General features: G+C 37.8%; 2 protein-coding genes across 3 annotated transcripts; one reads left to right on the top strand and one right to left on the bottom strand.

The window, feature by feature from the left end:
- Positions 1 to 1,382: 1,382 nt before the first annotated feature.
- On the top strand, positions 1,383 to 26,840 carry LOC125053144 (nipped-B-like protein). 2 transcript variants are annotated; one of them, XM_047654372.1, is made up of 27 exons: positions 1,383 to 1,513; positions 1,860 to 1,973; positions 2,807 to 2,975; positions 3,068 to 3,663; positions 3,891 to 4,066; positions 4,300 to 4,534; positions 11,116 to 11,277; positions 11,605 to 11,792; positions 12,150 to 12,387; positions 12,751 to 12,998; positions 13,979 to 14,212; positions 15,430 to 15,648; positions 15,959 to 16,141; positions 16,550 to 17,278; positions 17,421 to 17,741; positions 18,360 to 18,498; positions 18,902 to 19,026; positions 19,417 to 19,651; positions 20,806 to 20,960; positions 21,238 to 21,502; positions 21,987 to 22,177; positions 22,369 to 22,562; positions 23,180 to 23,303; positions 23,645 to 23,791; positions 23,908 to 24,107; positions 25,203 to 25,377; positions 25,770 to 26,840. In XM_047654372.1, exons 2-27 carry the CDS (start codon positions 1,907 to 1,909, stop codon positions 25,920 to 25,922), a joined length of 5,868 nt encoding a protein of 1,955 aa, XP_047510328.1. In that variant the 5' UTR covers positions 1,383 to 1,513; positions 1,860 to 1,906; the 3' UTR covers positions 25,923 to 26,840. The 2 variants fall into 2 exon arrangements, with proteins under 2 accessions (XP_047510328.1, XP_047510327.1); XM_047654371.1 differs by having other exon boundaries at positions 1,399 to 1,973.
- Positions 7,930 to 10,763, bottom strand: LOC125053146. Its single transcript, XM_047654376.1, has 2 exons — positions 8,198 to 10,763; positions 7,930 to 8,123 (listed from the first exon to the last, which is right to left on the bottom strand). The coding sequence occupies exon 1, from the start codon at positions 10,008 to 10,010 to the stop codon at positions 8,364 to 8,366; it is 1,647 nt and encodes a 548-aa protein (XP_047510332.1). The 5' UTR covers positions 10,011 to 10,763; the 3' UTR covers positions 7,930 to 8,123; positions 8,198 to 8,363.

Below are 26,840 nucleotides of genomic sequence, written 5' to 3'. Positions count from 1 at the left end.
AACAGCGGCGTGTACTTCGAAAAAATTTTTAACCCAACAATTATGCAATAAAACTCTGAATAAAAAATTGTATTGCTTTTCTTTACCCTATAAGATGAGAAATCTTTTCCCTGTAAGTAGGTAGAACACCGCTAATATAAGTAAATAAAAATATACTATTTACATAACAGAAATATTGGTTCATCGAAGTATGCAGAAAATAATATTATTTGATAAATAATTAAATCTGCTAAATGTAAATAAAATAGGTAAATTTTTTACTCATAAATGGCAACATTACGTCATGCGATTGCAGCGCCGCGTCTAGGGGACTTCTTTCATGAAAAGGACTATACATATAGGTTGCCAATAGTTTTCTTACGAACTATAGTATCGAGAGGTAATTATGTACTATTTTTTTAACAAGAACAATTTAAAACCCATTGATGGTTCATATTCAGTTGTTATTTTAGTTATGAAATCATTATATAATTTATGTTACAGTGAAATCAAACTTTTTGGGTATTGAACGCTATATTTTGAGAAGATAAAAAAAAATTGAGAATAATTACAAGTGAATTTGGTCTTTAGAATATATATATACATAGGGGATGTACTTATGTGATATTGTTTTAATCTGCTGTGTCGGTTTAGCAGTTTTTGAAATAAATGTAACCTGTTGTAAATATTTTTTTGAAGTTATACTTCTTCGCGTTATGAAAAATTGAGGGGATGAAATTTTACGATCCGCGCGCACCGTGACACAAAATTAACAGAATGAAGTTGTCCACTAACGAATTCTTTTTAAACCAGCCGGGCGCCGAGCGTGCGCGAGCGAGATGGGAATAAGAAAATCTACAAGTAAAAAGAAATAGAATATGTGTGAAGTTAGCAGCAATGCCAAGAATTTTGAATGACCATAATGACCTTTGTAGTACCTTTTAAACAAATAAAGGAGTTTTAATTATTTTTTCAAAGAAATTTAGCAATGCTTTTTCACAAAGACCTATTGTTACTTAGTTAAAAGGTTATGAAACATACCTAGTTATTAAATTGAATGAATAATATAATAAAATAATAATTATTATTAATATTAATTAATAATTGAATAATATAAAAAATATTAAATATTATTAAATAATTAACGTTAAATATTTATTATTAATTATTTAATATTTTTAAAAAATAAAGAAAGCCAAAGAAGTATAACTTCTTACGCGCGTACATAAGTACACGCATCCTTTTTTTAAATAGCTTGTATATTATTAATATACTTTTATTGCTCATAATTAAATTGATTAAATAATTTAATTCTGCTCATAAATTGTCTATGAATTTACCAGCCGTACTTTGTTTATTCTATGGTCCATTCTATTAGTTATGATCCGTAGATTATACTCTTTGGTAGAAAATAGAAAATAAAAGAAATGGCAACTCCGTTCTCTACTCTCTAGATTTCCTTGAGATAATTTATCTTAATGTTAGGATTAATGTTTGGTTTGTCCTGGATATAAATAATTTTCACTATGTTCCAGTGAGTATGTAGGCATTTGTTTAAAATAAAAACACTTCAATGCTAAAAATTTATGCTTTTAACTTTTTAATGGGAGTGTCATACAGATGCGCTGACCTTCGTTTTGATGCACAACGCACAACAAAGCATCAAATTGACGGCTGCCCTATTTTCACAACAATCTTACGATTTATCCAAACTAGTTTTCAAGGCATATTTTTCGCGCTCATAGCAATTACAGACGTTCAGGTGCAATTGTGACAAGTGTATGTGAAGTTTAAACGATAATGGAAACTGCGACTACGCAAACAACTTCCAATAGTGTGTGTTACATTACCAGAGAAAACACTTTCTTTTTGACTTTTAGGATAATTGTAGTCAACTTTGCAAAATAAAACAAAAATAGTTCTCAAGATGAACGAGAGGGATATTCCCAGTGTCCCTATTACAACTTTAGCAGGAGTAGCCAGTTTAACTGACTGTAAGTATCTTGTAAATACACATGAGGTGCATAAAGAATGCTGCCTTTAACATTAAAATATATTTAATGATTAATTAATGTTTAATGAGATCCTAACTATATTTTTTTTAAAGTTCCATAAATCAAAACTACACATATACATGAATAACACACTTCTTATTTAACTATAGAAAGTTATATTCATTTTACCTATAATAAAAATCTACTAATGTAAGGGGAGTTTTTTACTACCCTAAACACTGGAGATGTTCTTTATCTTTAGAAATAAAACTACATTTATTTATTTAGAAATTTTTATGCTTTCATGACTAGGAATTTAATTTTTATTAGCTTGATTTGCACCTAATGATTATTGCATAAAGTACATGTTGCTATTTTGATTAGAACACTGATTAAGTATATTTATATAAACATCAAATGCGTTTTTCTTTAGTAAATAATAAGTCAAGTTTTGTTTATCATAGTATTTGTTATATATAGAAATTAGGCACTAGTTGTATATAATTGGCACTTTATATTTTATATAGTTACAAATTATACAAGTTGACTTTGTTTATGTCTACATATGTACATTTTGCAGATTTTTTTTTGTAATATTTAGGTATATACAGTTTGGACAAACTGTATACTAATGTATAAGACATATTATTAAAGTGCTTGATTACTGTGCTTATCTACTATCATCTAACTTTATATAAAAATAAGTGACCATTAACATAATTTTTTATTATAATGGTTGTTAATGGCCTAGTTTTTATTATTGTTAATATTGTGTATACATCCTTCATGCCAATATAAAAATATACAAATTTTTAAATGACTAACTATTTCAGTGCTACCAGTGCTACCTCTTCCAACTCCTCTACCATCAACATTGAACAACAAATCTCAGTTATTTCATCCACGAGTTGCAGAAGAAGCTGCTATTCTGCTGGCTACAAGAGATGATAATTTAGTATCATTATTATTGCAATCATTAATGCAGACTTCAGTTCAGCATATGTAAGATTTTTAAAATTTATTTTTGCATCTTCAAACTTTATAACTGTCCACTGATAAACATTATAATGATACTTCTGAATATTTATTTACAGAGACTTAAAGGATGAAACCATACCAAATGCTGTAAGCCCTGCTCCACAACAATCCACACCTGAGCTCTTGAAAGCAATTCTTAGTGTCAATCCTAATGTATTTGACCAACAACAAAGGAATCATTGGAGCAATCACTTAAATACATCAAAATTTAATGGAATGTCACCATCACCAACCTTTAACTACACATCACACAATACTGTACATTCAAGTCCATCATCACATGGCACTGCAGTCCACTCAGCGCCAATTCCTAATCAGCAGCAGTTGGTAGCTCCACCATGCCAGTCATCACCTCATGTTAATATGGGTTCACCGCCATCACAGGCCAGACCAGGAAGTCAAGTCAATATTACTGCTCAAAATAATATTTCTCCCCCTTGGAACAGTGCTAATCAGTCTAAAACATATACAAGTCCACTAACAAATACACCTAATTCACAAAACGGTGGTTTCTACAATAGCTTGCTACAAGAAAATAGAAGTTTTGAGACAAATATTACTGAAGACAAGGATCCACTCTCTGACTCCCCAAGAAATTTACCAGAACAACAACAGCTTATTATGCAAACTCAGGACAAAGTATTTGAACAAGGTATGATGTTACCTTAACGGAATCTCTCAATTTATAAGACATGTAAACTGTAACTGTAAATAAAGAGCAGTTGTATTAATTTTGTCAGTACATTCCCTAGAAATCTCTATAGATACTTTAGTGAGCTTAATTGCTGAATTTGATTTATACCTTTTTTTGAAAACACTACAAGTAGGTAAATATGGGATTTCAATATTAATGTTTAATAATAAAATTATTGTCCCTAGACGGAAACGTAATGACTGGGCAATCCCCAGCTCAAGCTAGTGTAGCGCCATCGCCGCTACGCCAAGAACCTCAAGTGCCTCAACCCTCCATGGGCACTCCTTATGCACAAGATCAGGCCAAAGGTTCTAATACTGTAAATACTAGATATCCAGTGGTTAAAATTGGTCGTCTGTCTGTAAGTATGAAAAACCTTTCCTTTATCTCTTGATACTTATGCTGTACTCTTGACTATGTACGCGCCTCACATATTTTATAAAACTTACAAGTCAAAGAATTACTTAACTGAAATCACATTTAACTAAACTATCCCTTCTATCAACTATGGGTGAAACTCTTATTACAATATGTATAACAAATAATATTAACAATTTTAGACTTGCTATAACTGTAATTATTGTATTTATATAGGAGGGCTTGCTGAAAAAGCATGATTTTACCACTGAGAGGGTACGGAAAAATAGCACAGTTGAAACAGACTCAGACGACAACACACCATTAAAACCACAATCAAAGCAAAAACAGAACACACAAGTTCTAGATAAAGACAGGGAAGCCATTGACATGGCTCGAGAAAAGAATTGGGAAGCTGTTAAAAGAAAACATGAGGAAGCTAGTAAAAAGGAGGAAGCTGAAACCGCTATCGGTAATAATGGCATATTTACGCTTAGGATCATAAATAGAAAGTCGGATTTAAAATATATTTATCTTTGTTTAATAAATAAGAATCTAATCCATAAAAAAAGAAAGATTACAATTTTTGTATGTTCTACGAATACACTCATAAACTACTGGATTGATTATTATTAGGGTTAGGGTTAGGGTAGAAGGACTCCTTTTTCCGCAATTAGACTCGTGGTTGGTCCGTTGTGCGTACGAGTCCTGGCTAATTTAGCCAGCCTAGCTCCTTCCAGAAGCACAGAAGTCTCCTGGGCACTTCACAGGCTTCCCGGAGCGACCTCACCGTTCCGAGGATTTTTTCACGTTGATTAGCCACAGCCTCGCATTCCAGGACTACGTGGGTGACTGTTTCTTCTGCGCTGAAACAGCCTCTGCACAGGGGGCTGTCTGTCGCGCCTAGGATAAAAAGATGTTTATTTAGGAGGCAATGACCCGTTATTGTCCCTATCATTATTTTAAGGTTGGTTCTATTTAAGTTAAGTAGTCGCTTTGTCAGTTGCGGGTTTACTGCTGGCAGAGCCACTTTGGACTGTCTGCAGGCCGCACCATGCGACCATCGTTGTTGCTGGAGGTCTGCGGATCTCTGGCGGATCCAGGTTCGCACCAGCGAGAAGGGCAGAGGAAGGAGCGGATACGGGCCAGCAGGCATCATTCCGGAGCCTCTTCTCGCAAGCTCGTCCGCAGCATCATTGCCGAGAGATCCACTGTGTCCCTTTATCCACTGTAAGGTAACCCTATTGGTTCGGGTTATAGCCTCCAGTGCTTCATGACACTCCAGTATTAGTTTGCTGTTGGTTTTTTTGTTTCCGAGCGCCATCAGCACGGATGCACTGTCGGATACGAATTTAATGCAAAAGTCACTAATCCCTAGCCGCTGCACGGCTCTGGCTGCTTCGGTTAAGGCGACACATTCACATTGAAAGATCGTGCTCTGTGTGCCCAAGGGTAGGTGTATGTTGATGTTGAGATCAAGAGAGAATATGCCAGCGCCTGAGCCGGACCCTGTTTTGGATCCATCTGTATATATACGTAGCTCATTCACGGTCGACCGGTCATGTTCCTCTTCTCTCAGTTGTATATGATATTTCCTGTTAAATATTAGTTGGTTAGTGATTCTATCACAGGGCGCAGCAATAAGAGGTTGATACTCTGTTGCCCTGTTGAGAATCACTGTGTGTGTACTGTAGTGATTTTTTCCCCATAGATCCAGTACCATAAGCCTGATAGCAGCCAGGGCTGCCTCCTGCTGTATGTGTAGGTCCAGGGGTAAGATCTGCAGGGCCATCTCCATTGCTGCGGTTGGTGTTGTTTTCATGCAACCGCTAGCAGCGGACAAAGCAAGCCTCTGGAAGCGTCCGAGTTTGGTAATTGCCGTTTGAAGTTCTGTTCTGGGCCACCAAACAAGGGCTCCATAGGCAAGCATTGGCCTAATTATGGCAGTGTATATCCATAATGTTATCTTAGGCGATAGGCCCCATTTCACGCCTAGCATCTTTTTGCATTGATAAAAGGCGATCGTTGCTTTGTTTAGTTTGTGTTCTAGATGTTTGTTCCAGAGCAGTTTACTGTCCAAAATCACACCTAGGTACTTGATTTCATTCTTGAGAATGAGTTCAGTGTTGAAGAGTTTCGGAAGTTTGTACGGTCCAAGAACTCTTCGGTTGGTAAAAAGTATTAGTTCTGTTTTTGATGGGTTGACAGATAACTCGTGCTCATTGCACCATCTCTCAATCACTTTGAAAGCTCGTCTCATGAGGTCGCATAAGGTGCTTTCAAAGTTCCCAGATATCAAGATTGCTATGTCATCAGCATATCCCACAGTGAAGAGATTGTCAGCGTTGAGTTTTGTGATTAGTTCATTAACCACAAGGTTCCACAGTAGCGGCGATAGAACACCTCCCTGCGGACATCCTCTGCTGACAATGCCTCGTGTTGTGGAGTTTACCGTGAACTGTATAGCTCGTTGTTTTAGCATGTTGTTTACCCATTCTATAAGGGTTGATGGTACTCCACATGACCTTAGTGCTCTGGTTATACTCGTGAAGTTTGTTTTGTCAAAAGCACCTTCGATGTCAATGAATGCACCAAGGGTTGACTGCTTTAACTTCAGGGAGTTGCCAATGCGAGACACGACGCTGTGGAGTGATGAGTCTGTTGATTTGCCCGAACTGTAGGCATGTTGATTAGGGTGTAGGAATTTGGATAGCGATACCCGGCTGCGTATCTCCAGGTCCCCCAGCCTCTCCATCGTTTTTAAGAAAAATGAAGTAAGGCTAATAGGCCTGAAGGACTTCGCTTGGGTATAGTCCTCTTTACCCGGTTTTGGGATGAATATGATTTTTACTTCTCTCCATTTCAAGGGTATGTATCGGTGGGCTATACAGGCTCGGAAGACAGAGACAAGATAGTCTACTATTAGGTTCCCACTCCATCTTAGTAGGCCTGGGAAGATGCCGTCCAAACCAGCCGCTTTGAATGGAAGGAAGGAGTTGATTGCCCACGTTACTTTTTCATTAGTGATTATTTTGTGAGCTACTTGCCAGTCTGAGCTGTCGGTGGCTCTCTCCGAGTATGGTTGCCAAGCCTGTTCGTTGGCAATTATGCAACCCGGAAAGTGTGTTGCCAGTAGTAGTTCACATGTTTCTGAATCAGTTTTTGTAAATGAATTGTCAGGTTTTTTAAGACAACCGATCGAGTGATTGGGCTCTCTGGAGAGGCATGATTTCACCCTGGTTGCCTGGTTGTTGGTTTCAATACTGGTGCAGAAGTGTCTCCAACACTCCAGCTTCCTAGTACGTAAAAGTTTTTTGAATCGCCTTCTCGCGACCGTGTACTTGTCCCAGTCGGTGGGTAACCGTGTGTTCACTGCTCTATTGAACAGCTTCCTGACCTTCCGTCGGTGTCTCTCCAGTTCGGGGCACCACCAGTTATGTCTCCCTCCCCATCTTGGTATGGTAAGGGGACACGACCGTTCATAGCTTGTCAGGAGTAGGGACGTTAGGTTGTTTACATGTTTGTCTATGTCTTGTATATTTATGGTGGTTGGTATCGATAGTTTGTCTACCTCGGAGCTGATAAGTCTATGAAATTTTACCAAATCGGTTCTCCGTGGTATACGTCTAGGTTGAGGTTTAGGTAGCTCCCCTTTGATTGCAAAGCGGATCCACCTATGATCAGAGCATGATAACTCGTTGGATACGTGCCAGTCCTGTATGTGATCTGACAGACCAGCAGTTACCATTGTTAAATCAATAATAGTTTGCGAACGCGCGTTGATAAAAGTTGGTTTTGAGCCATTGTTTGCCAAGATAAGGTTATTGCTAAGTATAAAATTAAGCATGTCCTCACCTCGAGTGTTGGTACTAGCGTTACCCCATAACGTGTGGTGCGCATTGGAGTCCGCCGCGATGATTAGCTCCAGTTTCTCCCTCTCACAGTAGTCAGCCAGAAGGCCGAGTTCTGGAGTGGGCACGTCCTCGTCACCTGGTAAGTAGGCGGACGCCAGGACGACGTCTGGTTGATTGTTTCTGTGTAACCTAATAGCTGTAAGGTTCCTTGAACAGAGTTCGTTTATTAGAAATGCTGGTACATGTTTAGGCAAGATTATGCAAGTTCTAGGGTTACTTACGGAGGTATCCAGTAAAAGTTTACCACCGGTGCTGCCCAGGCCACATATCTTGCCATTCCTGATCCACGGCTCTTGGATCGCGGCGATGGTCTTCGGATTGGTCTCCAGCAGTCTGCGTAGGGAAGCCGACGCTGTCTGACTGTGCTGGAGGTTAGCCTGGATGAGGTCAGTTCGGCGATGGGGAGGAGCGCAGACAGCTGTCGCTGAATTCACTCCCCCCGGTCTCCTGAAACAACTCATCATCCGAAGTTAGTTGCACCGGTGACGGTGGATGTGTAGCTACCTCCATAGGGGCGTGTGTCCCGGTGACCGAAGCCGCCCCCGTCAGAGACGTGGACGGCCCCGACCCCGACGACGCCACCCCCGATGTGCTGGTAGTTGTTGGTGGGGCGTTGGCCACCTGCGAGGGTTCATCTCTATCCAGGATGCGGATATAGATGTTCCCCATCAGGTAGTATAAACGCCGATTGCGCTCTTTGATTTTAGGGATCTCAAACTCTGGCACACGAAAGAAGAGGGACACGCCTGTCGGGTCCTGAGTTCTTCGTTCGTGTGTCAGGGTCCATGATCTGATGTTGAGGTGGCGGTTTTGCCTCGTGATCAGTTTCCTCAGTGTTTCCGTGTTGCCACTGTAGTCTGGTACATGTAGCAGACACGGAATCCTATTCGGAATCGCCGATTGAGGCCGAACCACCAGCCTGGTGTCAGGTATTGGATTTGTGATGACATCACAAGTCCCGGTCAGCCAACCCAGAGTGTAAGTGTCCTCGCACCAAGTTTTGAGGACACCATCCGAGAAATGGGCCTTACCCCGGAACCTGATGTCGTTGGGCTCGGTAGTTAGGGTAGCATCAAGATCCGCCAGGAGCTCGTCTTGAATTTTACCCTCGATTTGTAGGCGGATGTTATCCGCCTGTTCTTGTGTCATATCCACGAAGGGCTCAGTCATCACGGCAACACAAAGCTCGTTAGTTTTGTATGACGCTGCCGCTTCCGCGTAACTGGCCGAGGTCCCTGCCACCGTCTGAGGTTTGTTGGGTTTGACCCTTTTACTTTCCCCAGTCGGTGTTACGGTTTCCTCTGGCCGGTCGCGCTTCTGGCCCTTCGTGGCTTGGTTGGTTTTGGAACTCTTAAGTCCCTTGCCGCACCCAGAGCAGCTAGGCACGGGCGCAGCAGTGGATCTTTTAGGCTTCGGTGTCCTTTTCCCGCCTCTCTCAACTGTGGTTACAGCGGGGGCAGTTCCAGGTTTCACAGGAGGCCTCGGAGCGCCGGTGACCAGCTTCTGCTGTTCCGGCGCCCTTAAGGCTCTCCTGTGCCGTCGCCTTTTGGAGTTGCTTACGACCATTTTGAAAGTCGGCTCCTGAATTGCGGTCTTCAGGGCCGACATATCCATGGTCGTGGTTATTGCACTGGACGTGCCCACCGTCGCAGCCTCGGTCTGCCGCATCGCTCTTGCCGCGGAAGCCCCCCCTTCAGACGCAGACAGTGCTGTATCATCGTCCGGGGTTGCCATCTTTGGCTCGACCGACGCAGCCAACCTGGCCGCAGCAGTGGTCACATCCTTGTGCGGTTGTATAAGGGATTCCATCGGATTGGGTACGGGCCGGAGTGCAGCCCGGATTGGTGCAACCCCAGCCGCTGCCCTCTCCTTTGGGGTCCCGGACGCTGCCCGTGAGGGTGCATCCATGTGTGTGACAGGGGCATCAGAGAATCGCGCCACTGGTGACTTGCACCGCGACGCGTCCAAAGACGCAACCCTGGGTTTGTTGGTGTTTGTGTTTGTTCTGTTAAGTTTGTTTGCCTCTTTATCCATGAGGTGATATGGTTTGAATTCACCTTTGGAGCTCTCCACCCGCCACGGAGCCCTCACGTCGGGGACGTCCCTTGCTCAGCAAGCGACGTCAGAGCTACTCCTCCGGTATAGAGCCGGCACGTAGGGAGGCAGACGCATCTGCACGCAGCAAGGAAGTACGGAGCTGTTCACGCCACGAGACTATGACGCAACTCACCCCGAGTCCCGTACCGCGCCGACGGCCCCCCCCCCACATCCCGACTCTCGCTCGGCAGCCCGCTTATGGGATGCCACAGCCGGTTGACCGTGGTTAGCTAAACCCCGGCCTCCCGTGTGAGGAGAAATCCAGACCAAAGAGGTGTGTTGTGTGCAGCGCACAACTGTTCCGGCGCACTACTCCACTCAACCCCCAGGATTCCTTCATCCTCCCGTACGGGTCCCCGCGCACGGCACAAACACGCGGGAGGTCATTTACTGTCCACCGTCCTTCCTGTTTGGACGATGAACTCGCAAGGACATGACCTCTCCATCCCTGCAATAGTTCGCTTGGCGGTTTTAGTTACGTCTAATACATAGGGTATTAGACCAAGAACAGGGTCGGCAACCTCGAGAAGGCTAGTCCACCAAACTTGCTTTGAGGGGATCATAGCGACTTGCGCTACCCCCAAAAGCCACGCCTCCCTACCCATCAGAAGGATGTGGTAGGGTGGGTTTGCACCTATGCTACCATGCAAGCATGTCGTACTGGGAACCGTAGAAGCATAGACCCAAACCCCCCCCATTATTATTATATATTGTTACATGTTTATTTCCAAAATATTTTAAAATATTAAATTCAAGCTGTGCGAAGCCTAGACAGGCCACTAGATTAATATATATGGCATGGATAACACTGGGACAGTCTTTAAGTAGGAATTTGACTAAATAGTCTAATCTCATAATAACTAAATATTTTATTTACAATAAATCTTGTCCATTTCTAATGTCATATTTGAGTCAATACATGAGGCATTTAAGTATTTGAAGAAATAAAATATTAGTTTTGTTCCTATAGGTGTAATAAATACAATTTCACTACACAATATGACATATGATAATACTTGATTCAAATTTATTATAATTTCAGTTCGACCCAAGTTACGGAAGGTTGAAAGGAGATTAGTACCTGTATTAGAGATGTTATCTGTGGATGAACTAATGGAGACCAACACTTATCAGAGATTTAATAAACTGATAGAAGCAGTTTTTGAAACAATTGATGAAGATGTTATAATAACAGATGAAATGGGTAAGTCTTAAATATTAAATTATATTTAGTTCATAATTTTTTTTCGTCATAGATGATCCATTTTGTTAATAATTGGCTTCAATGTATTAGGAAGACAAAATGTTATTTGTGTTTCATTTACGTTACGGTAACGCGGCTGAGCATTTACTAATAATGACTTAAAAATTTATATAAACCATGGTGTTTTGCCAGAATTATTATTGTTTGTATGCTAGGTGCTTTTATTTAAAAAAAAAACTGAATTTTAATGGGTCCATTAAACTGAACCATGTAATGTACTTTTAAAAAAATGGACTAACTGAATAAACTTGTTAAAATCTATTACAGAAGGTCCAGATATACCACAAGAACTGTTATTGCCGCGGTACCAACTTCAAGAGTTATGTTCAGAAGCTGCTAAGTTAAAGACACTTGGTGCTATGGAAGCTATTCCAGCTGACAGATTGCTTCGGTTACTTAATATATTGGAGAAAAACATAAGGGCTGCTGAAAAAATGTCACTTATTGGTGATCCGGTTAGTAGTATTCAACAATCATTTTGTAAATTATGTTGATACATATCAATCTTTTAGTTTGAAAGAATATTGTAGTATTATGTTATGTGAATATGTTTAAAATTGACTAATATATATTATAAAGGAATTTAAATTTGTAATTTTCTATAACAAAATCCTTATTTTTTTATTGTTTTTGTATTTCTCAATACAAATACTTGAAATACAAAAAAAATAAAAATTAATAAAATATAAAACAATGTGTTTTCCTCATCAAGACCTACGTTGTCAATCTGTTATAAATAACAGATTAAATATCAATAAATCATTAAAATGAATTGTGATTTATAATCAAGATTTTTTTTTATTTTTTTTTAGGAGGACAGCGAAGAAATGCGTCAAATATGGTTAGAGTCTGCGCTTGAGAGAGTGATGTGTGCATCAGACGCTTGTCTGACGGCACTCTACATAATGACCTCCCCGAGTATGCCCAAGCGCATATTCCTTGAAGACGTCATTGATAGGATTATAATGTTTATCAAATTTCAATTAAACAACACGATTTATTGCGTATACGATCCTGTGTATAGCATCCAGTCTACGTCTAAAAAGAAAGGTAAGTCACCTAAGTATTAGTAACTGTTAAACCTATATAATAATTATTTGCTTTTTATTCTATATATATTTTACTATGTGGAACCAGTCACTTAAGTATTTCTGAACCTTGACTTAGGGTCCTTCAAGGAAAGAGCGTACCAATTCCTAAAAGGCCGGCAATGCACTCGCGACCCCTCTGGCATTTAGTGTCAATGTGCAGTATTATCACATAACGTCAGATGAGCCTCCTGCCCATTTTCCCACTGTCCTATAAAAAAAAATCATAAATACTTCGGCTTAAAAAGAACACGTGCTACTTACCTATAATAAAAATGGCCCATAAGACAATTATATATTATAAAAGCTGTTATCTCTGTTCAAGTGGATGGTCGAAAGCGTCGGGGTGGTGCGGCGAATCAATCAAACAAGCGTAGCGGGGGGAACTCAACGCGAGCAGTTCGGGAACTCTACACACATGCGCACGAGTGTGTCACATTGCTCGGCGAACTGTTCGCCGCGCACCAATTGACGGACACAACTGTGTTGCACGCCTCTACTGTCGCCGTATCGCCTTTCTTCGTCGAGAACATCAGCGAACTTCAGCTCTCCGCTCTCAAACTTGTTACTACGGTCAGTATCAAGGATTCCTTATTATTAAAAAATACATTTTTTAAATACAAAATTTATTTAGATAAAAGGAAATTCAAAGTGAGAAAAAGGTAAAACCTTGGTGTCAGGGGGCGTCCATAAATTACGTGAGGTGTTTTTTTAAATTTTTTGTACCTCCCTCCCCCCCTGGTGAGATGTCGTGAGATTTTATTCAACCCCCTCCCCATCCCCCAATCACAAGTGAGATTTTTCAAAATGTGGGTTTCTTACGTAAACGCGTTGGATTGTTATTGAAAAAAGAAAAAAATTGCTTCGTGCTTTTATTTACGACTAAAACAAAATAAGTGAAATGTTGAGCGTTTAGGTATGGAGTTAGCGGGAAGTTGCAGAGATGGCCTTTAGGGTCAACTGTTTTCCTAAATTTTTCTTTCAATCAGAAAAAAAATTGCGTGATATTTGCCGAGACCCCCCCCTCTCTCCAACGTAAGATTAAATGAGATTTGACTCGACCCCCTCCCCCCCTTAAACACCTCACGTAGTTTATGGACGCCCCCTGACGGACTGTTTTGTAGGTAAATCGAAAATTGATTTTATATACGAATTGCTCACCCGCTGAACGTTGTTTTGCCATATAAAGTTTATTACAGTGCTAATATCGCTTTTAAACTCAAATAAGGATGAATATTAATATGTATTAATAAAATAAAAATTATTGGGGTTCACCCTTATTATTCCGGAGTATAAAAAATAGTTTATGAGCTATATCAGACCTACCAAATATATAATTTAGAGTTAGGTACAAACACTATATCTCAAGAATTGTTTTTATATTGATTAAGTTATTCCAATTGAATGCTATTAAAACTCAATTTAAATTAGTTGCTCCATAACTCCAGATAAATGCTTAAAATATGCGAGTGATTGTATTGCCTCCACTCGAAGAAGATCATGCAGAATCGTATCATTATATGCAATTTTAAATAAAATCATACATCTTACAGATATTCACAAAGTACGAGCAACACAGGCGGCTACTCCTGGAGGATATCCTAGCGTCAATAGCTCGTATTCCGAGCTCGAAGCACAACCTACGTTCGTTCCAGCTTAGCTCAGATCAGCACATACAGATGCTGACAGCGCTCGTATTACAGTTGGTCCAGTGTGTGGTCACCCTACCTGAGACTCTGTGCAAGTCACAGGATAAGAATAAAGACGTTGAGGTTGAGAGCAAGAAGGTAAGTGACTTTATGAATATATTAGATTTATTTTACATACAAATATTTTAAAGCAGAAGTATAATTTGTGAGCCACTTGAAACTTTAAAAATAAAAAATAAGTGCGTGCGTACAAAGTACACATGTCAGAAGTGAAACTTTCTAAGTAAGTTTCTTTGTAAATTAATTATTACTAAGGTAAAAGCCCCAATAAATGAATCATGTACCAGTAAATTATGATCACTCCATGTATTTCTATATCTATATTCACACTGTTTACACATTGTATATGTACTAATGATTATATAAATAAAATAAAAAAATCTACGTTTACTGCACAAGACGTTATGCGACAGAAATGTCATCTAAAGTTCTAATATGTAACTACTAAACGAATATATCAACCAATAGCGTGTATTTTTCTCGATCTCCCTTACTCTCTTTCTCAATCTTTCTTACTATATCTCTCTCCCACCTCTCGCTCCATGGGACTGTGCGTGATGCGACGTTCGCTCTATCTCACTCTCTCTCTCTCGATCTTTCTCACTTACTTGCTCCCTACTCTCGCTCCAAGGCTATTTGTTTCATGCTACGTTCGCCCTTTCTCACTCTCTCTCAATCGGTCTCAATCGCTCCCTCCCTTTTCATCGACAAAAAAGCTGCACATATTCATGACGCTAATATTATTATTAATTCGTTTCATCCGTAAAAATTTTACCCTCATGCGCCCTAAGAAGTTTCACTTCAAAAATATTTACTTACTTTAACTTATATATAATGCCACTTCTTTTTTTTAAACTCTATTCAGTATTCTTAAGTATGTTAAAATCCAATACTTTTTTGACATACGAGAGTCACACTTACCGCGCTTTGTCTTGCTTCTGAACATCAGCCTAAGTAAAGAAATATTCAATAATATTTGTCATATGTATCGAAATATGCAAATAAGCTATGTGCAGAAATGCAGATGGATTTTAATAAATTTTCTAATAAAATATTTCCTATTCACCCGCATCGTCGCCTGTTATAGCGCGCAATTAGCGTTTTGCTTGATTGTGATTAGCCAAACGGAATAAATAATCGCGTCATACATTCTAACCATATTTTGGTTTCAATCTAAACAATTTACTGCTAAATACTAACCGGCTCCACAGAACGATGCGAAGTCTCTTAATCGTATGAGGTCAACATTAATCGTATTAATACCCACTAAATACAAAAAAAAAATCTCATTTCAGCACGTAGACAAAGATCTCCTAATAATATCAAGGTACGAAGCAGCTATCAGTGTGGGCGGCACGTTCCTGACATCGTTCTTAAACAAATGCCGGAGTCGCTCTGAGGAAGTAGACTTTAGGCCCTTGTTTGAGAATTTCGTACACGACTTACTAACAACTGTAAATAAGCCAGAGTGGCCCGCTACGGAATTACTACTGAGCCTTCTTGGGACGATGCTTGTAAGTGTTTATTTTTATTATTTACTTTTTTAAATTATTTGACATGTGATTTTAAAATACTTAAAAGTTGTTAAGAAAATCCGTACTATCAATACAAAATTAAGTAAAAAAGTATTTAGTTATTTTAACAAATATATTAACTTTTTTTTTTAAATTAATTTAACGTTTTATATTATTTGTAATTGTATCTATGGCTTCACTTTCCCACTGTCTTTTTATTGTTTTCCTGACTCGTGTTACTTGGAAGAGATTGTTTGTTAGCGATAAGGCGGCCCGTTGTCCTTGTAACAGTTTCTATTTGTTTTTATAGGTAAAATATATGTCGGATAAATCTATGGAAATGCCAGTTCGCGTGGCATCTCTGGAATATTTGGGTTTGGTAGCATCGAGACTGAGAAGGGATAGCGTGCATTCGCGAGCAAAGCTTTCTAGTATGGACGCAGTAATACGAGATATACGGACCGAGGAAGAAAAAGACGGCAGTCAAGCGCATGTATGAGATATTTTAATTTTATCAGTTTTTACTTTAGAAACGAAAGACTGTTAAGCGTTCTTTATCTTATTATTTTAAATATTATATAACGTCGCTGTAGAATGATAACCTCGTATGTCCAGAGAACCAAACATTACAGGAAACGAAAAAAAAATTTAATTTCGTCAATGTTCGTTTAAATATTATTATGTGTTTTTGTCCATAGTTTTAGATGGTTAAAAGGACTCATTTATTAATAACATAAATAAGTCATTACTTCATGATTATACCAGTTAAATGACATAAGAGTCTAAGAATAAAAAATGAATGGTTTTTGACATACAAGGTCTCTACAGTAAGCTCAAATTAATGGTTCATCTATAGTCCTACGTAAACTAAAATGAGGATTTATTTATTTTTTCTTTATAGACACCCTCATCCGGCCTAGACGAAGACGAGGAAAGGACAGAGTTCTTACAAAGAGTACTACTGGACTACTTAGCAATCAACGGACAAAAGGATCAAGCGTGGAACTGCTCCAGGCATTTTTACATCACACAATGGTATAGAGACATGGTCGTTCAGCCCAAAGCGTCGCCTACGAAAAAACCCAAACACAAATCTAAGAAACGATATAAAGTTCTCAGCAGCGATGAAGATTCTGATGCAGACGAAGACAGCGAAAGAGAGTCCAAGAAGCAGGTGACAGCTGTAATGTCTGCGGAGAAGTTCAAAACGATAGAACGAAGGAAAACTTTCTTCTTAGAGAAAATTCGACCTTTTCGGTATCAAGGTGGGACTCAGGTCCAAGTGATGCAATCGTACATAGACTACAGTGGGGCGGAACTTATCTCCCAGTACTTAGCCTCCAAGCGGTCGTTCTCGCAGAGTTTCGACAAGTACCTTAGAAAAATCCTAGTGATCCTGTGTGAAAATACAATAGCTATCCGGACGAAAGCAATGAAGTGTTTGACGATGATCGTGGAGGCGGATCCCTCGGTGCTGGCGAGGCCCGATATGCAGATCGGTGTCAACCGGTCTTTCCTCGACCAGTCTACTGCAGTGCGGGAGGCGGCCGTTGACTTGGTCGGCAAATTCGTTCTCAGTCGCCCGGATCTTATAGACAAGTACTATGGAATGCTTTCTAACAGGATATTGGTAAGTTCCGATTATGTGATGTTCATTTGTTTGTTCTGGTTCTCTATAGGATCTAAACCTTTAATTTGATTTTTTTAACGTTAAAAGTTAAACGTAATTTACGTTTTTTGTTCTTTAAATTAATACAAAACTATTTTTTTAGGACACTGGCGTGTCTGTCAGAAAACGAGTGATAAAAATCTTAAAAGATATCTGTATAGAGTGTCCCGAGTTTCCGAAAATACCCGAGATTTGTGTAAAAATGATAAGGAGAGTGAACGACGAGGAGGGTATTCGGAAATTAGTTATGGAGGTATTTCAAAATATGTGGTTTACGCCATGTCGTAATACGGCCAGACCGGGAACATTAGACCTCACCACGGCCACAGCAGACCCTCTGACTAGGAAGGTCTTGAACATCACCGATGTTGTGATCTCCTCGAGGGATATGGGCTTGGAGTGGTTCCAACAGTTATTGACTAGTGTAAGTAAATAAAACCAATATTTAATTATAATAGTAGAATGGACCCAGTAGGTACTAAATTATACTAAATATAATATTGAAATTTTATTTTCAAACAAAGCCTTCAGAAACTAACTAAAACTAACAATAAAATAAACTCTCACAATGTTACATAAATTCGAAAATTGCAATCTAATAATACTTCACAAAAATAATGTATAACCCAGAACGTCAAATACACAGTAACTACCGTCCGTCCCTATCTTTTATTAACTACCCTCAACATATAGCATACAAGCATTGGACCACGTAATTCATATTGGACCAGATTTAAAGCCTATAATGTGTAGATGTCAACTATATATAATAACTACATATATATTGTTTGTATATCATTCATTATTGTTTGTATATCATTCATACAAAAAATATAATAAACTTTGGCAAGTACTGTTGAACTAGTATTGAATCGATTCTGAAATTATTAATACATCTTTAATTTAAGCAAACATATGTTAAAATCCATTTATCATGGAATGGGGTTTGGGAAGATTCTGCCCCAGATCCTTCGAGTATTTTTAACCCACTACTTAGACACGAAATAAATTAAATTTTATATGCGTTACATTTTTTTTTCAGTTATTTAAACCTAAGGAGGATAAAGATGATTCAACGAAGATAATATACCAGCCGCCTAAATCTCTACTTCTTGCGTGTCAACAAATAGTTGACTGCCTCATAGAACATTTGCTGCAGTTAGAGGAAACGAATACGGATGGTAAGTAGAATTGAAATAACAAATACGAAAGTGTTTTTTTCTGTTTATCCACATATCGCGTTGCAACGGGTTGAACAACCAATTTTTTTATTCATTTACTGTATCTACCATTATATCGATTTCTTTTATTATTAATAAACTTCTTTATGTATCTTCTTTGCGTGTGTTCGTTTTATTCCTAAACGGGTGGACCAATTTTGATTTAAAAAAGTTGTGGATGATTTTTTATATTTAAGGTGTAAATACGTCTTACACTTACTAGGACAACGTATGTCGGGTCCTAGAATACTCGTAAATTACTCACTCACTTCCCACTATTTTCATAATTTGAAATAATCGTATAGGTCTTGTCCTGTATAGTGTATTTTTTTTTAAATAGTAATGTAAATACGATTTATTACAGGTAACAGTTCTTCACAGCGTATATTAGCGTGCCTCTCAACACTACATTTGTTTGCAAAAATTCGGCCGCAATTGCTCGTCAATCACGCACTGACGTTGCAACCATACTTGAGCTTAAAATGTCAGGTAAGTCTATTTATATTTTTTTATTTAATTGTATATCAAATTATTAATATGGCAATACATATTTAAAAACCTTATATTAAGCTTCTACTTTTGAGTGCATTATTCAATATTTGCATATACACGTGTGCTATTTTGCGAAATTGATTGCTTTTTTCCATCTCATATTTCATGGCCTATGTGTCATATTATATGTTAAAATGTTTTATTTTAATATAGAATCGAATATTAATTTAATTATGATATCAAATGTATTTTTCCTTGCTATTAATATTGTCTTACATTGGAACATTTCTAAGTTGAAATAATTGTGACGTCGATTGCAGTGTAAGTTATAAACAGTAATTGTAAACACTTAAAATTATTTACTAATAAAATTAACTGATATTTTAGAACCAATACGAGCAGCAAATAATGTCAACGGTGGCTTCGACCCTGGAGCTGGTAGTGCCTTTAATGGAACACCCCAGCGAAGTGTTTCTGGCTCAGCTGGAGGAAGACGCAGTGAAACTGATTCTCCAGCGGGGACAACTAGTTATAGCCTCATGCATCGCCTGCTTAGCAGCTATCGTTAACAACCTAACGCACAACTACAAACTCATACGGGACGTCTTTAACCAATATCACAGTTAGTATAGCTATTTATTTAATTTTTAACTGAAGAACTATGTCTAAAGGTTCGTTTACGCCGAATTAACAACGTAACGTGTGACAAAATTCAAAAATCATTTAATCATATAGGTAACATTGTCCTCTAAGTCCTAATATTTTTTTCTTAATTCATCATAAAACCCTTATATTGTTGATCTAATTATTCCGTATTTACTGAATTCTCATTTCATCTAGTAAACCTCAAAAACTACCTCTAAGTCACATGGTAGAAGACAAACATTTTCACATCAATATAGCAGTATTATTAATACAATATATTGTATTGTTTTAGTTTAATTTTTCTTTTTAAACATTTCAAAATACTGTCCATGGCAGAAAAGTAAATAAATGTCTTCTAGTTGAGCACTTTTTTCGAGATGAAATAAAAAAACGAGTTGAGCATGACGTACAGACCCACGCGGTAACGTAAGGGGGCGTCCATAAATTACGTGAGGTGTTTTTTAAATTTTCTGTACCTCCCTCCCCCCTGGTGAGATGTCGTGAGATTTTATTCAACCCCCTCCCCCAACCCCCAATCTCACGTGATATTTTTCAAAATGTAGGTTTCTTACGTAAACGCGTTGGATTGTTATTGTAAAAAGAAAAAAAAATTGCTTCGTGCTTTTATTTACAACTAAAACAAAATAAGTGAAATGTTGAGCGTTTAGGTATGGAGTTAGCGGGAAGTTGCAGAGATAGCCTTTAGGGTCAACCGTTTTCCTAATTTTTTTTAATTAGAAAAAAAATTGCGTGATATTTGCCAAGACCCCCCCTCTCTCCAACGTAAGATTAAATGAGATTTGACTCGACCCCCTCCCCCCTTAAACAACTCACGTAATTTATGGACGCCCCCTAAGTTCAGATCTGTACATCGAGAACGTTTGCTTCACTAACATAAAAAGTAAATTGGAAAACCTCGCTCCTAAACATGACTGTATGGTTGCATTTATACAAACCACAGTGGTTTTCTAATGTATCTTGACTTTATTATATTGTTCTATAAAATAAATGAATTTAAAAAAAATAGTACTAAAAATATGTCAGACTCCGTTCGTTTTACAAAATTTCAGCCTTATTTTGTAATATACATGAATATATTGTGTTCATTTTATAGTTACTTTCCATTCCAAGGTATTCTTCTGCAGTGGAAGCAGGGCTGGCAAAGGAATCCAGAAGTGACTCGGTCCTTGCACTCGAGGCCTCACTTCCGCCGAGCTCTGTTCATTGTGGGCCTTCTGTTAAGATATTTTGACTTTACCGATGGCAAAGTTATTGACGGATTACATGTGAGTAATATTTCCAAATCATGATTTAATTTAATTTAGAAAAAATTAAAAGTTTCCTTCATATCATATGATCGCTTTATTATATATGTATTTATTTATATGTAAATTACGTTACGTATTTATTTTAAACAATTTGTTTTAAATAAGTTTGGCACATAGCAAAGTTAATATTTAAATTATAATATTATGTTAAATTTCCATATTGAAATTTCTGTCATATCAATAAAGGCACGTCATATTAACTTACATGCATCTTATGTTTAAAACCATATTTCAGAATGACATCAAAGAACAAGTGTACAGTACATTAATGTATTTCGTTGGCCTTGAAGACGAAGACTTCGTGTCACACACGTTGAAAGCGCTCGGCTCTGTGTGTGTCAGGCATTATGAGTTCATGTTAAGGCAAGAATTGAAGGAGTTCTATCACCATCTCCTTACGTCTGAGCTGGCCCCTATTGAGATGAAAGCAGATGTTCTCAGAAATATTGAGATGTACTTACAAGAAGAAGAACAGCGGATGATCAGACAGGATAAGGAATGTAAGCAGTTGGCTTTTATTTACCCACTCATATTTTAATATCTTTTATAAGCATAACATTTTCCAAGTTAAATGATTCCCAAAGCAGTAGTTGTTAACGTATGAAATACATATTATGGCTTCTCATTCACATTATCACGGGATAACATTTTTTTTTTAAATTACAAAACTTTACATTTTGGGTCTGTTATAGAAAGCCTGGCCTAAAGCTAAATATGTAAATAAAAAATTATTACATTAATACATGTACCCTTATACTGGAGACTTAAGTTTTCCAAGTTTGCTAGAAATATTGGATTAGTAATTATTATACCTTGTTTGAATTTTTATTTTTTTAAAGTATTTTAATATTATTGTAATGATTCGGTAGACGGAGAAACTGGGACCAATTAATGTTCCGCCGTGAAATGAACTTCTGTATTTTTTTAAAAATAAATAGAATGTTTCAAAAGACAATAAAAATCATCAATAAATCACATTCATAGGGTCAAAAAATTCCAAAATGGAGAACTTAAAGGAGATGGGAGATGTTTCATCTGGTATGGCATCGACCGTGATCCAGTTGTACCTGAAGGAAATTCTCGACTCCTTCCTCCATCCCAGTACTACAGTGCGATCCAGTGCCATGAAGGTTGTTCAGTTGGTGCTCGCGCAGGGACTGGTCCATCCCGTTCAGGTGTGTAGTACCCCTATATTGATGATCTTAAAAAGGGCTGATATACATTTTTCATATTACTGAAGTAAAAAAATTTCAACAACTGATGTGGTTTAATATTTTTAAAAAAATATATAGAATAAGGTAATAGTTTTTTTCTTTTAATTTAAGAAGAATATTAACGCGTATTGATTACACAAATATTATTTCAGATTGTCCCATATTTAATATCGATGAGTACAGATACAGAAGTAACCGTGTCACATACAGCGGACAAAAACCTTCAAGATATTGATAAAAAATATCCAGGTTTTATTCACATGAAGGCTCAACTCGGTATCAAGTTGTCTTACGAGTTACAGAAGATTTTACAGGTGAAATGCAAAGGTGCCATTAGAGGGTTTAGGTAAGTTTATTTTTCTCTTAATGTGGGTATTCAAATATATGAAAATATGTTTGAGCAGTGTCGGCCTAGTGGCTCCAGCGTGCGATTCTCATTCCTGAGGTTGTAGGTTCGGTCCCCGAATGCACCAATGGACATTGTTTCTATGTGCGCATTTAACATTCGTTCGAACGGTGAAGGAAAACATCGTGAGAAAACCGATTTGCCTTGGACCTAAAAGGCGATCCAGTGTCAGGCACAGGAGGCTGATCACCTACTGTCTATTAGATTGACAAATATTCAAGCAAACAATTACAGAAATCTGAGGCCCAGACCTAAAAATGTTGTAGCGCCACTGATTTATTTTTATGTAAATATGTGTTATTTAAGTAAATTAAAATTATATAGGAAATTTTTTGTTGACCACACAAAAAAAAACAGGTTTTATGTATTACAAAACATAATCAATGTGGGTAGTTACTAAAATTTACGAAATTAAAAATTTCAGTTGTGCAATTTGGCTAGTCAAAATGTATACTGCCAAACGTCAAAAGTTGTTCTTTCAAATTCAAGAACTTATTTTATTTTTGAATTGTGTTTCCGCACAAGGTTAGTTAGTAAATTTATATTTTTTTTTTTAGGAAAAAGGAACAAGACGATCTACCGTCCGCGCTGAATGGTTTTTTATATTCATTATTACGAAATACGAGACCGCAGAGGCGGGCACTCGTGTTGTCGTTTCTGAAACAGTTCGACGATACTTCGGTAAGTTTATTTTGTTTATTGTATTGTAGAACTATGATAAAATTCATCTAGTTAGCTCATGGCGAAATTTTGAATAATCTTAAAATCTAAAGGCCGCCTAAAAACGCCTTGATATTTGTAGCTAAGAAAAAAAATATTTATTTGTCCCATGAAACACAAAACTTTGGCTCATATTTATCTATCATTATATATTGGTAGAGCAAAAGCAAAGATTACTATGTGCTTTTAAAAAGGCTTATTTGAATAATTTTGTTTTGGTTTAAAAAATAAAATTCCTACTTAATTTTTTAATTCAACTAATGTTTTGGTGAACCAAAATAATATAACTTTATGATTTTCAGACTGTGCCACTGAATCAGATGTTGTTTCTGGCTGATAACTTAAGTTATTTTCCATATCAAGTTCAAGATGAACCCCTTTTTATAATTCACCATATCGACATTATTATTTCTACTTCGGGATCCAATCTCTTGCAGCATTTTCGTGAGGTAAGTTTGTACATACATACGCAGTTTATGTTTAACGAGGCGTTAATAAAAACCTGTTTTTTACAAGAAATTAGTAGCCATTCTATGGTATTGATATTTGTACATACCTTTCACAGGGATTAATTAAGGACGAAACAGAGGAGAAAGAAAAAGAAGCACTGGATGAAGAAGACGAGGAAGAGGAAGCAGAGTCGCTGGTTTGCCGGATGCCTGAAGATGCACGCCCGCTAAGGGACGCTATGAGAAAGGCCCGGGGCTGCTTATTGCTGCTCGTGCTTAAGCAGCACTTAAAGCAGTTGTACGGCCTCACTGACGCGTGAGTATTTAACACGCCTTTACGTTTCATGTTTATTTTATTATTTGTTTTATACATATATGTACTAGCTGACCCGGCAAACGTTGTTTTGCCATGTATATTATTTCTAGGAAATATTTTTTAGTTCAATAAAAGAGCGTACTAACTATGTAATAAACGTAGGGGGGTGAAAATTAGGTGGTTATGTATTTTGGAAGGTGTATCATAAAAAAATAAAAACAAACAAAATGGTCTAAAAATACAAATAAAATGTTAGGGGTGGACAACCCTTATCACTAAGCCGATTCTCAGACCTACTGAATATGCATATAAAATTTGATAAAAATCGGTCTAGCCGTTTCGGAGGAGTTTAACCACAAACACCGCGACACGACAATTTTTTATATTAGATATTGTACTAGACAACAAAAGATCACGTGACAACGAGTGTACTAATGTCATTTAGTGAGTTACACCTAAAACACACGCAAAGTCATTTTCTAGTCAAAAGTCTCAGGTTCCATGTTTAATAATATCGCCGCCTGAGGCAATACCATTTTTTTTATTAAGGTTGCTAAAGGTACACTTGGACGTCAGTAAAAAAAATAATGATCCTAAATGTATATTTACTGGCAGTTCCCAAATCAAGGCGTAGAACGGACGAGAAGAACTGGATATAACTCTCCGTCACTCTTTTTTACAAAATGTTTGTATACACCTGCAACCATTACTTGACTCGCGAGTGTTTCCAGCCTACAGACCATTTTTTTACCAAAATATTGAATCGATCATTCTATGGATGTTTATAAAACATGATACTAAATGATTGCTTATAAGAATGTTGTCTTTACAGATTTATATTATATAGAGAGTATTTATGTAACACCTAAAATGTCTATTCTGTTATTATTTTTATCAAGTAGATGAACAGAAGGTTATTTCTCTCTTTCTTACCATCTGGAACAATTGATTCGTCGGAACCGATTGCTTTAGATTATATGCACATTGCACAGTCCGGTTAATCATATTGGATTTATCAGAAGTTGGAGCTTATTTCTAGTTTCTATAATCTGTAGTATTGCGTCACATCTAATTGTTTCCTTTGAATTTTTTTAGAAAAATAAATCAGTATTCGCCATCAGAAAATGTGAAAGTATATGAGAAGGCAATATCGCGGAGACACGCCCCGCAGTTCGAGCCCAAAGCGACGATCGCACAGCTCGAACAAGACGATGTCGTTGAAGAACTCGACGAACACTCGCGACGACGACTCGTCGATGACTACTTAGAGGTAAATATGTTACAGTACTCTTAATTTATTAACATTTCTTTTATTGGCATTGATGAAACTCATATTTTTGCCTAATATTCTTTTCGAATACACCTGCAAATTACAATATTATTTAAAATAGTAACAAACAGAATTAATATATTCAATTTGAATAATTATTGCTAACCCGTTTTTTCTGTTACTTTATTTAATAGCAGTAATATGTATTTCTATACATAAAGACTACACCAAATTTCTTTGTATATTTTAAATGGCCATTGTACTAACTATTGTGGTATTCTATAAATCACTTTTTGACAAACTTTTTTCGACGAAAATTGTTCACTTTGCCATTGTCCGAAACAATTGCAGTGAAATAAGCCATCGTAATACAACGTATCGTATTGTTTCAGTTTAAGCAACTAATGTTGAAATTCGACCCTGAAGAAGAGGAGGAGGAAGAGGCCAGTGCAGCGACGAGTACGGCCGGAGCGGGAGCGGGGGCAGCAGCGGGCAGCAAGAGCGCGCCTCCGCCCGCCGCTCCCCCGCCGGCCCCGCCCACATAGCCGTCACGCTAGACCCGCACGAATTAACCGCGTACGTACACGCGTCACACCGATGACACGCGCTAAACCCGCGGCGACACGAGCACTCTAAGCCCTGCGGTGCAGTTCTGCGTCTGCGGTGAGCGGAACTTTTGTCGCTATTCTATGCGTACGCGAGGCAGATGATTCCAGAATGTGAATCAGTCGAAACCAGATTGAGCTGTCCGGCTGATGCTGAAGCTTAAAGACTTGAGATTGGTGGTTGCGGTAAACTAATTTTTGTATGTCGCATATGATAAAGGCAATATTTTCTGTCGGCGTCGACGCAGCGGCTCTTTAGTTGCATAGTTATTACACTGTGCTACTAATTCCATTCGAATTATAAATTTAATTAAGTTATGATTTTCATGTATTCTTAAATTTAAATGTTATATTTAATTTATTCCATTATACTAAGAAGTGTCGCCGTGGTAGTGCGCGTGTGTTTCGTGCCGGCCTTAGTGCAGTGAACTATATCAGTGAGAAGACACTTAAGTGCGCGTTCCATCGCCGATACATTACGATTTTTTATACTTTTTATTTATTTTGACGGATCGCATGGCCCGGCCGCCGCTCGATAGATGCGATTCTACATTTTTTATCTAAGTTATATACAATTTTGATTTATAAAAGTCTCGTGTGTAGATAATTTCTATGAAGAATATAAATTATATGTAACGTTTCCGAAACGACGACGCGTTCGTCGGAGCGAGTGACTCGTAGGTCAATTTGTTGTCGCGCCGCGACCGGTACAAGGAATAGAGTGCATAATTTTTATACGTATCGGCGTCTATGTAATATAGATTTAAAAGATTTTATGTTGAATGTGGAGGATACTGCAATATGCTGCATTTCGATAAATAAGAGAACATTAAAGCTACACGGATAGATTTTTATTTA

Source organism: Pieris napi, chromosome 10 (assembly GCF_905475465.1).
Source record: "Pieris napi chromosome 10, ilPieNapi1.2, whole genome shotgun sequence".
Classification (NCBI taxonomy): domain Eukaryota; kingdom Metazoa; phylum Arthropoda; class Insecta; order Lepidoptera; family Pieridae; genus Pieris; species Pieris napi.
Note: the sequence above shows the minus strand (reverse complement) of the source record. Positions and strands in the feature narration are given on the sequence as shown.